General features: G+C 41.9%; 2 protein-coding genes across 7 annotated transcripts in view; one reads left to right on the forward strand and one right to left on the reverse strand.

The window, feature by feature from the left end:
- The window catches only part of RMND1 (required for meiotic nuclear division 1 homolog), a 39,535-nt gene extending 29,638 nt beyond the window's left edge, over positions 1–9,897 (reverse strand). For 4 of the 6 annotated variants that reach the window (XR_009404522.1, XR_009404524.1, XR_009404523.1 and 1 more), the window contains exons 1-3: positions 9,384–9,897; positions 2,211–2,319; positions 727–834 (exon numbers count right to left, since the gene is read on the reverse strand). Coding sequence is in view for 2 of the 6 variants with exons in the window: in XM_059401269.1 (XP_059257252.1) it covers positions 727–834; positions 2,211–2,319; positions 9,384–9,887 (721 nt within the window). In the remaining 4 variants the exon portion in view is untranslated. The remainder of the gene's footprint in view (positions 1–726; positions 835–2,210; positions 2,320–9,383) is intronic. The other 2 variants (XM_059401270.1, XM_059401271.1) reach the window with 2 other exon arrangements.
- Positions 9,898–11,168: 1,271 nt separating this feature from the next.
- Positions 11,169–11,658, forward strand: part of ARMT1 (acidic residue methyltransferase 1) — an 18,170-nt gene continuing 17,680 nt past the window's right edge. The window contains exon 1 of the mRNA XM_059401595.1: positions 11,169–11,247. Within this exon, the coding sequence (XP_059257578.1) occupies positions 11,169–11,247 (79 nt within the window). The remainder of the gene's footprint in view (positions 11,248–11,658) is intronic.

The following is an 11,658-nucleotide window of genomic DNA, read 5'->3' on the forward strand; positions in this document are numbered from 1 at the left end:
AACATGAAAATGAAAGACTATAAGAAATTACTTTCACAAAACACTGAAACACCTGTGACACTATTATTAGTACTATTTAAAACCACTCATGGACACTGATCTTCATTCACAGTAATCACTAGTCCAGTTAATAATGATTAAAGTCTTAGTTTCAATGCAACTAAGATTCAAGAATTAAAATTTCTACAAAATTCTCTTCTTTTCAATACCATTTTGTTAATAAAATGATTTTAATATTTTCAAACTATTCATTTTGATGCTTTTTAAAATATATATAGTATGAGACAACAGAAAATATACAGAAACAAAGATACTGACCACTTCAAAACCTATCTGAATTCAAAGTTAATTATGAGAACCAACACTGTGGCCACCTGTAACTATTTAAATATTTATAATCTTTTAAATATTATTAGATATGTATTAATATACATATTAATATACACATTCATCAACAAGTAGTTGCTTTATTAGCATAATTAATAATTGTTGAGTACAAAATATTCTATAACATAAATTATAAATATATGTGAACATGTCAATTAATATATTAATGTTAATGTGCAACACCTAAAATTACCTAAACCTAAAATTAGAACCAAATTTCAGAGTTCCTAGTAGAGGCTGGGGAATGGGGCATTCAGATAACGACCAAATCCTACCCTACCTTTTTTGGGTGAGGTTAAACTTCCCTAAGCACTACATCCTACAGAGGGCAAAGTTCACCTGTGCACCCAAGAGCCACATAAATGAAATGGAAAAGACCCAGGGCAATGGGGCTGGTACTAGAAGCTAGCCCAGCTGTTGTGCCTTTGTAATCAGCCAAGGATACACCTGGAAAAAAAAAATTTTTTTTTTTAAATTTTTGTTTATTTGACAGACAGAGATCACAAGTAGACAGAGAGGCAGGCAGAGAGAGAGAGAGGGAAGCAGGCGGGACTCGATCCCAGGACCCTGAGATCCTGACCTGAGCTGAAGGCAGCAGCTTAACCCACTAGCCACCCAGGCGCCCCACACCTGGAAAATTTTTTATCATCATGGTTCTGGACATAGCTCTGGTTTTCTCAGTTAATTATGCTTGCTTCTACCATCAAATGGCACAAGGAGTCTGTACCAGGCACCAAGGCTGAAAGAGCACAGTGACATTTCATGTGTTTCTTATGGGGTCAATGACCGTTTGAAGAATTTTCTAGGTAGCAGGGAGGTTTTCAACCTGCTGTTTTTGCTACTCGGTGGTAAATTCATTAATTTCCACCAGTGTGTTCCAAGTTACTTATTTTTAAATACAAAACAGGCTCTTTTTTCAAGAATCCTTCCTGATATTGTCCTAAAATCCTGTTAAGTTTATTTTAATTCTTTTTTTCAATATTCTTTGTATTTCTCATTTCATTAATTTTGTTAGTTTTAAAGTATCGGATTGTGCTGGTAAATTTTTCTATAAAGGCTCTCCCTACATTTCTGTTAATGGCATGGTTTTTCTGTAACACTAAAACAACTTTTTTTTTAAAGATTTTATTTATTTATTTGACAGAGAGAGAGATCACAAGTAGGCAGAGCAGAAGGCGGAGATAGAGGGGGAAGCAGGCTCCCTGCTGAGCAGAGAGCCCGACGTGGGGCTCGATCCCAGGACCCTGAGATCATAACCTGAGCTGAAGGCAGAGGCTTAACCCACTGAGCCACCTAGGTGCCCCCTAAAACAACTTTTTAATGCAATAGAAATGAAGTGTCACAGCCTTTGATCATCCCAAGTCATGGTGATCCTACAAATAAAGCTTAATAAACCATACTGATTTTAATCTGAGAGCTAAGTTCTCTGTAAATACATTTTAATTTCTTATCTTTGCCATTTGTATAAGGAGACTCAACATCATTTTCGTGATACAATCCTTTTTTTTTTTAAAGATTTATTTGAGAGAGAAAGCGAGAATGTGCGTATGAGAGGTGGAGTGGGGGGGGGAGAGGGAGAGAGTCCCAAGCAGACTCCCCACCAATCGCGGAGCCCAATGTGGGGCTTGATCTTATGACCTTGATCAGGACCTGAGCAGAAACCTAGAGTTGGATGCTTAACCAAACGTGCTAGCCAGGTAGTCCTGATAGAATCTTCTAAATAGAAAACGGAAAGTAAACAAATGCATATTTAAGGAGTATCACAGGAAAATTATTTTCCAATACATTTTAACATACTTGGCCCCAGGTTCAAGAAGATGTACCTCTAGGCAAACTGTTTACTTCAACGTATCCATGGGAGGCCAGATCTTGAGAGAGAGTCCCGAGATGGTATTCATCTGCGGTCGCGAACGCTGTGCAGTGCATCAGGTCCTATTTGGGCGACATCAGCATGACGCGGGTTACCAAGAGGTTAAACTGACGGTGACCACCTCCCAGGACTCCATTAGGCAAAGGAGGCTCTTGAGAGTTTTCATCAAAGCTCTCAAAGGCTCATACAGGGAACACGATGAGGGTGAAGAGAAAGGGACAGGGAGATGGATTTCAGCCCAGTCTATGAGGACCTTCTCCTGCCAGCCCCCAAAGTGATGTTACGGGCTATCCCGAAAACAGAGCTGCTCCCCCAGTGGTGGTGGTGTAAGCGCAGATGGAACAAAAGATAAGGAGAGGGTTAAGGCATCATATGGCCCTGGGTGGGGTCCGTATGACACCCGGGTGAGCCCATCATAGCAGCATTATTATTTGAGACCATGTGATAATTTGTCACTAGTCTTGTACATCAGAGAGGGCTTTACATCTACGAAGGAAGTACAGAACTCTTACTCTGGTTACTATTAAACAAAAAGTTGTGTTTATCTGATGATGTGTCCGGGTTTCGTTAGTGCATGGAGTCTTGTCTGTGTACATACATGTACATCTGTGCTGTGTGTGTGTGCAGCACACAGACGATAAGGGGCGTGGCACAGCACATTGGTCTGTCTCACTGTAAGTCACAACCCATCTGTGGGACCTGCTACCGATCTACTTGGTCCAAACCAGCTTTTAAAAAGAATTAAAGGGGTGCCTGGGTGGCTCAGAGGGTTAAGCCTCTGCCTTTGGCTCAGGCATGATCTCAGGGTCCTGGGATCGAGCCCCGCATTGGGCTCTCTGCTCAGCAGGGAGCCTGCTTCCCCCTCTCCCTCTGCCTTCCTCTCTGCCTGTTTATGGTCTCTCCCTCTCTGACAAGTAAATAAATAAAATCTTAAAAAAAAATAAAAAGAATTAAATACAACAAAATAGAAAATATTACATCATTCAGAGCATAGGTAAATGTTATTTTATGAAGTTTTTTTTTTTTTGGTCACATATGCATATCTAAGTATGTGTAATATAAAATATATTTCTCACTAGAGGGTGAAGTCCATTAAGTTCAAAAGCTACTGGCAAAGGTTTCATGAGTTTGGTACAGAATCTGAACAGATTTTAAGAAAAAAATCAGGGGGCGCCTGGGTGGCTCAGTGGGTTAAGCCACTGCCTTCGGCTCAGGTTGTGATCTCAGGGTCCTGGGATTGAGTCCCACATCGGGCTCTCTGCTCGACAGAGAGCCTGCTTCTTCCTCTCTCTCTCTCTGCCTGCCTCTCTGCCTACTTGTGATCTTTCTCTGTCAAGTAAATAAATTCTTTAAAAAAAAAAAAAAGAAAAAAAATCAGGATGACAAAATACCTACTAATAGCATTGTTGTGAAATTTAATTTAAATTTTTTTAAAGATTTTATTTATTTATTTGGCAGAGATCACAAGTAGGCAGAGAAGCAGGCAGAGAAAGAGGAGGAAGCAGGCTCTCCCTGCTGAGCAGAGAGCCCAATGCGGGGGTTAATCCCAGGACCCTAAGACCATGACCTGAGCCAAAGGCAGAGGGTTTAACCCACTGAGCCACCCAGGTGCCCCAAGATTGTTGTGAAATTTAAAAAAGCTGATGAATGTCCATTACTCAGAATCATGGCTAGCACAAATGGTCAATATGTGAGAATGCAGTTATCACTATTACGGGTATGGGTATGTTTAAACCATCTAGATTTATGGGAGGCGAAAAAGTTTGCCAAGTAATTTAAATCTGAATTTTCGTATGTTCATAATTTTATATTTCCGCCAGAACATGCGTGATTCTATGGTCATGTGATACCTATGCTGCTTTGGCCCACCACTGGTTAAAAGAGGTTTATGAGTCACTGAATCAAAATTTACTCCTAGGATTTACTCATCTCAGCATTAAGCCCTTTCCCTTTCTGTTATATTCCTAGCACAGTTTCAGAAAAGTAGTATATTAATTCCTTCCCCTCTCCCACGTTTGTTACCTAACTCCCGGCCCTATCCCAAGAAACGGTCTAACCCTGCCTAACCCTTTTCCTTAACCTGTTACGCCGTTTTCATATGCGGTTTAAAAAGGAGCAGAGGAATAAAGAGAGGACCTGAGGATACACACAAACCGAAATCAAATATCCAGTCATCACCAAAATGATTTTAACTTAATTAGGAAAAAAAAAAAAAAAAGAAAGCCAGACAAGCAGAAATTGCTCTTGGATGTGAGGATAAATGAATGTAAGCTGCCCTCCTTTTGCAGGAAGGTATCTGATAAGCTGATTCCCAGACTCACTGGGAATCAACCTGCGGATAAACCATACGGATTCATACAGCCAGAGTATAGATAATATAGAGAGTTACAGAGAAATCAAGTACATGCTTAAGGTTTAGAACTGTTAACACTATCTGTTCTCTTCAGGCTCCGTGGAGTTAAGAAGAGCTGACCGGACATGTGATTTAAGCTGGAGGAAAGAGAGGAATCCTGGTAACAGGTATCAGGAAAGGCCGCAGTGGGCAAGCTCCGCTCTGCAGGAAGACTCAACGAATTTACTGAAACTTGCCAAGCAAAAGCATAGTAGGTTCGGCTGGACGTGAGAATTACTTCTGTGACTACTACAGTTGACACACTTTGTCTGGGCCGGAGGTAGAAGAGCAGGAAGCACAAAAAAGGTAAGAGATAAGCAGAGGGGTGCCTGGGTGGCTCAGTCAATTAAGTGTCCAACTCTTAATCTCAGCTCAGGTCTTGATCTCTGGGGCATGAGTTCAAGGACCCGTACTTGGCTCCAGGCTGAGTATGGAGCCTACCTAAAAAAAATGGGGTACCTGGGTGGCTCAGTCGGTTAACCATCTGCCATGGGCTCAGGTCATGATCCCAGATCTCAGGTCATGAACCAAAAAAACATCTGGTTTCTGCTCAGTCCTGGGATAGAGCTGTGAATCGGGCTCCCTGCTCAGTGCGGAGCCACTTCTCCCTCTCCCTCTGCTGCTCCCCCTGCTGTGTTCTAGCTCTCTGTCAAATAAATAAATAAAATATTTTTTTAAAAAAAGGACCCTTTGAAAAAAATTTTTAAAAAGAGAGAGAGAGAGAGAGATGAGGAGATAAGAGGGTCCCAGCCCTAGAACTATTCCCATGAATGATCTTCCCGTAACTGCACTGAAAGTGGCAGACGACAACTGTCTCTAGAATCAGAATTGTAACCTGGCAGCTCAGAGAACGATCCAACTCAAAGGTGACCCATCTAGCGTTGTTTTCTTAAAAAAGATTTTATTTATTTATTTGTCAGAGAGAGAGAGAGAGAGAACACAAGTAGGGGAGTGGCAGGCAGAGGGAGAAGCAGGCTCACCGCTGAGCAAGGAGCCAGATGTGGAACTTGATCCCAGAACCCTGGGATCATGACCTGAGCTGAAGGCAGATGCTTAACCCACTGAGCCACCCAGACACCCCTCATCTAGTATTTTTAAGATTTGAATTCACCATAGCAACAAATTGAGATTTCACACAAAACCCAGATTTCCACCAACTTCTGATCAAGTAGAAGGTCTGGCAATGATCAACTGAGGTTGAGGCAGGGGTCGCCGTTCCCCAGCGCACCCAAGCCCCCCCACTCCCGGCTGTCTCCTGTCTGCCCCACCATCATGTGTTACTGACCAGACTCGTCCATGCACTACTGTGCACCCTCAAGGACGGGACAAGGCAAGGCATTCAGTCACCGCTTCCATGAGAAAACACACGGAGTTCCAAAGAGATTAAAAATGAATCTCGAAACACAATCTGTTTTTACTTAGCCAAGGATTTTTACAGACTTTCTAGAGATTGTCACCTTTCCTTCTCTCGCTGGTCTCCTGTTTGGTTTGGCTCCCGGTTCTGGCCAGCACCACACAGCTGACCTGGCGGTGCCACACTACTCCTCTCTGTATCCTCCTCAAGCATCTCGGATCGCAGTCTCTCTTTAACTTACCGCTTCTTCTATTAATAAATGATTCACAAAGTTCTTCAGTTTGATTTGTTAGATTTTTTTTTTTTTTTTTAGTTTTATATCCCTCAAGTTTCAAGACTGTACTCAAAGGGAAAGAGAGGCCCATGGAGTATGCTGTATTCACACACCCCCCCCACCCTGCCGTTAATGATATTGTTACATTGTGAAAAGCTTTTGTTTTCATACAAGTTTTTTTTCTGGGTTTTTATAATGAATCACATATCTATATGGAGAGAGAACAAACTTCTGGGTTTATGATGGGATCAACAACTTGTTCTTAAATAAATGTGCCAAATTAACCTAAAATAGTTACTGAATTTAACACCTAAGCTTGGGCCTTTCTATTTTAAAGTGTTAAAAAAACAAAAACAAAACCCTAAAACCCAAAGCCAAGAAAGCCACAATATGTAATTCATTTTTCTGGCCACAGAAAACATGTTCCAGCAGATGGGGCTAGAAATCTATATATGATTCTTGTTTTAGCGCATCACACACTCTAGATGGAACACTTTTCTTGAAAAAGAAAGTTTGTTTTTATTCACATTCTAGTACTGAAGAAAATTAATGCATTACTGCAATGTTGTTTCTGTATCACAGAAAGAAAAATGCACGTTTTTCCTGTTATGTATAGACTGCGGATGAAAGTTATAAAACACAAATACATTTTACATTACTAGTACAACACTTTGGCTCTCCAGTTTTTTGACTACCCTCTGTGGCAAGAAAGCCTTTTGAATACACAGTACACATAGGCATATAGATCAGTAGCTGACACAAAAAATTCACAAAATAGTATTAGCTCTACCATGAGTAATACATTCTGATGCTTTCTATTCTATTTCACTGAAAAATCCCCCAAGAACAGACAGACAACTATGAACAACCCACTAGTGAACTTTGCAGCATACAGTGGTGCTCCTCTGAACACCACCAGCAGGCCCCTGGCCCCTTCCCTATCGTGCCCATCTCCACACTGCTTGGGGCCGTGGCTGTCATCCTCCACCATCCTGAGACACAGGACCCATGACCAAGAGGCACTGTTGTCCTGGTAAACCAGGAGCCAATGGCACATGGGCTGAACATCTTAGTAGGTTAATCTCCGCAAATGACACCAGATAAAGATTTGATTCCAGGAGAGCAAGCGAGCTCAGGAGCCCGTGTGGGGGTCCACACAAAGCACACATGCTCTCTGGAACTAGGGAGAGTCCTTCCTGTCTCAGTCCAGAGCAGGAGAAAAGGCTCTACCGCCACAAAGCATTCGCCAGCCCCATGATGCCCGTGTGGCAACAGGGTGCCCCTCCAGTTGGGGCAGATAAAAGCCAGTCTTCTGGGGCGCCTGGGTGGCTCAGTGGGTTAAGCCGCTGCCTTCGGCTCAGGTCATGATCTCAGGGTCCTGGGATCGAGCCTCGCATCGGGCTCTCTGCTCAGCAGGGAGCCTGCTTCCTCCTCTCTCTCTCTGCCTGCCTCTATGCCTACTTGTGATCTCTCTCTGTCAAATAAATAAATAAAATCTTTTAAAAAAAATAAAAAAATAAAAAAATAAAAAAAAAAGCCAGTCTTCTGCTTTGGGGGTACAGTACCTAATCACACCTTTCTTCATTGAAGGAAGTCAACTATGCAGTCAGAAAAAAACAAAACAAATCAACACTAATTAGACATGCTCAAGGTCTACTTCTCAGAATCAAGATTTTAAGACAGACATTCTAACCTGTTTTCTGATAGATTCAGAAGGCCTGATCAAATTCTAAATATTTACATTCCCAGTTTTAATGTGGATGACCACGGACACCAGAGACCCCTTTGCCTCCCTTCTCTCTTTTCCAACTTAATAAACATTTATTAAGTATTAGGCACAGTTCTAGGTATTAGCAAGATACAAAAGCAGGCAAAGGGCTTGATCTGAACCTTAAACAGTATTGATCATTTAGAATGGAAATGCAATTGTAGCTGAGAAATTCCCATAAACCTCTTAACAGTGAATAAAAAAAACCCTTTGACCCTCAAAGGCTAAAGAAGCAAAACCTCTCACTTTTTTCTGACTGTACCTTGCCATGTCATTTTACTACTCGATCTCACACAGTTACCACAGGCTAATGAGTGCTTACCTGTCTGCACAGCTACTAAAAAAAGATTTTTAAAATTTGATGACAAATTTCTACAGTCCGAATTTTTCTTTTTAAAAAATTTATTTGACAGACAGAGATCACAAGTCGGCAGAGAGGCAGGCAGAGACAGAGGAAGGGAAGCAGGGTCCCTGCCAAGCAGAGAGCCTGATGTGGGGCTCGATCCCAGGACCCTGGGATCATGACCTGAGCCGAAGGCAGAGGCTTTAACCCACTGAGCCATCCAGGCGCCCCAAAATGGGCTTTTTTTTACAGTACCATTCCAACACTGGACTTAACACTAACACTATTCTTCCTCAAAGTTTCCTTAAGTCAATAACTAATCTTTTCATAAACTGTATTTTTATATTTAATTGCTTAAACTTTGTTTTTATACATACTATTAATTCTTAAAACTTAGATGTTGACTCCTTAGGGCACCAGTGTAGTTCAGTTAAGTGTCTGAATCTTGATTTCAGCTCAGGTCATGATCTCAGGGTAGTGAGATCGAGCCCCACTTTGGGTGCTGTGCTCAGAAGGGAGTCTGCTGGGGATTCTCTCTTCCCACCCGCCCGCCCTCTGTCCCTTCCCCTACTCACATGAGTGTGTGCTCTCTCTCAAATAAATCTTAAAAAAAAAAAAAAGAGGGGCACCTGGGTGGCTCAGTGGGTTAAGCCTCTGCCTTTGGCTCAGGTCATGATTTCAGGGTCCTGGGATCGAGCCCCACATTGGGCTCTCTGCTTGGCAGGGAGCCTGCTTTCTCCTCTCTCTCTCTCTGCCTGCCTATCTGCCTACTTGTGATCTCTCTCTGTCAAATAAATAAATAAATTCTAAAAAAAAAAAAAAAAAAAAAAAAAGACAAGATGGTGGTTGCTTTTGGATATCACAGATTTTACTATTAGGCTTCAAAGGTCTTGCAGCCAGCTCTCTTAGGTTCACAGTAAGGCTATGTTCCATGGACACCAGTGACAGTGCAAGCGATGATTACAAAACAGAATGCCACCACCACACGTTTTTACCTCATTCACAGACAGAACTGGAAGGTTGGTCCTGGATGGCTGCCTGGTCCTCGATGCTTTTAGTGGTCTCTTGATTTGCGGAAGGTCTTGTTTAGGAACTAGTGTTTCCGTTGATGGAGATGAGTAATGTCGCTCTAATATTTTTATAAACCACTTAGAACCTAAGAGATTTGGTCTGTGAGTCACTTTCCTGTGAGTACCAAAAGATCTCCTGGTTGGAAGGTGCATTTTTTCATCCTGGCAATGCGCAGCATTTAATGGAGAGAGTATGCCTGTATTTGAGATTTTCGGACTAATTTCCAGGCCCGGGGACTTACTCAAACCACCAGCTGCTGTCTCAGCAAAGAACAACTCCAAGTTCTGACTTCTCATCACGGTGCTGCATGTTGTAGTCTCAAATTCTTTCCGTGGCCTTAATGTTCGATGGACAAGTCTTTGGCACTGACGTATTTTTGATAAAATACAGTGAGATCCGGCCAGGGCTCTGAACAGTCTGGCTGACATTACCACATCCCGGGCTAAAAGAAAAAGAATTCTAAGTTCAAAGTGTTGTTTTTTTTTCTACATGTTTTCAAATATATACAATATTTTCCTAGATACTAAAAATATTTCTGTAAAAACATTTGCAAAACAAATACACCTTAACCTAAGTCTAGTAAAAGAATGAGGTTAAAAAAGTAAATACAAGTGTAATGACAACCTAGGCTTGTCACAGTCATGTTTAGAAGCTACTGCCTCTAAAATACCTCAAAAGCTGGAATTCTGTGTTTAGTTCTAGTCCAAGCAGCTATTATAGTTCACCTTTAATTAGTACTACTCCTTGCCAGCTGAGCCAGTGGGTTTTGAAGAAACTAATTATAAAAAATTTTAGAAATTTGTATACACTGGTTCTCCCCTATTCTCTTCTATGAAATTCTTACCTTGGAAACTAAAGACTGCCTTCATACAGGCCATGCAAAGCACTAAGACAAACAACGCAAAAGGAACAGGACGAACAACTAGTGTGTTTTCTGTCTTTATGGAGGAAGAGAGATGTAGCATTTAAGGTGTCTGACACACACACACACACACACACACACACACACAATTTAGGTTTTGTTAAAAATTGGGCCACATCTCAGGAAAGTGAAATTTTAACTGCACCAACTACACTTAAAGATTAAAAGTCTACTAGATTGTTAATTACTCTAAAAGCTCTCCATAAGCTTTGTGTGTTATCACCAACTACAACCTCATATGCTCAGTTTCAAGCATCCCACTCCGAACTCCACGTCTGGTCTTTAAAAGCGCACTCCTCTTCCACATTTCCCACAACGCTTCAACCCCAACAGGACCAAACAACTCCATGATCTGGACAGCCTGTTAGTGCCCCTCGTTCCCACTGCTCACTTCCGCCACGCTCAGTATACATTCTGGGGTCTCCCGCCTCTCTTTCCCCCACATACCTCGAATCGCTTGCATCCCTTTTTCTCCCACATGCCTATGTGACATCGCATCCACCGAAATTTTAAATATAATTCACCTAATATGTGCCTGCGTCTGAACGTGGCCACAGACAACCAACCAACTAACCAACCAAGCCCACCGGTCTCACTTTAAGATCATGGCCGCCTCCTTCAGGAACGCCTTTCACAGTGCTCAACACCCATAACCCATTTCCCCACCACAGTCTACCCTGTGCTCTCTCCTCATACCTCCACTGCCTCCTCTTCCCTTCTCATTCTTGAATGACCTTGCTTCCTCTTTCATGGACAGAGCAGAAGAGAATTTCCACAAGCTCTCACCATGATCCACCTGCCCGATGACTGCTTCTGTGCCTATGTACTTGGTCTTCCCTTCCGCTGCCACAGACGAGCTGCCCGTGGTCCCACCAGGAACCAGGTCCTCCATGTGCACACCAAGTCTCAGCCCTTCCTGCCTCTAGCAGGAATGGCTAAACCCTCCTTTCCTCTTTCGTGCTATTTGTTTTTCCTTCTTTCCAGCATATATATATGCTGCTGCCTGCCTCTCTGCCTGCTTGTCATCTCTCTCTGTCAAAAGAAGTCTTAATATATGTATGTATGTATATATATATATGCATATATATTAAGACTTTATATACAAAGTCTTTTTTTTTTTTTACTTTAAAAGATTTTATTTATTTATTTTTTTTTTTTTTGTTTTTTTTTTTTTTTAATATTTTATTTATTTATTTGAGAGAGAGACAGCGAGAGAGAGCATGAGCGAGGAGAAGGTCAGAGGGAGAAGCAGACTCCCTGTGGAGCTGGGAGCCCGA

This window comes from Mustela nigripes, chromosome 5 (genome assembly GCF_022355385.1).
Source record: "Mustela nigripes isolate SB6536 chromosome 5, MUSNIG.SB6536, whole genome shotgun sequence".
Taxonomy (NCBI): domain Eukaryota; kingdom Metazoa; phylum Chordata; class Mammalia; order Carnivora; family Mustelidae; genus Mustela; species Mustela nigripes.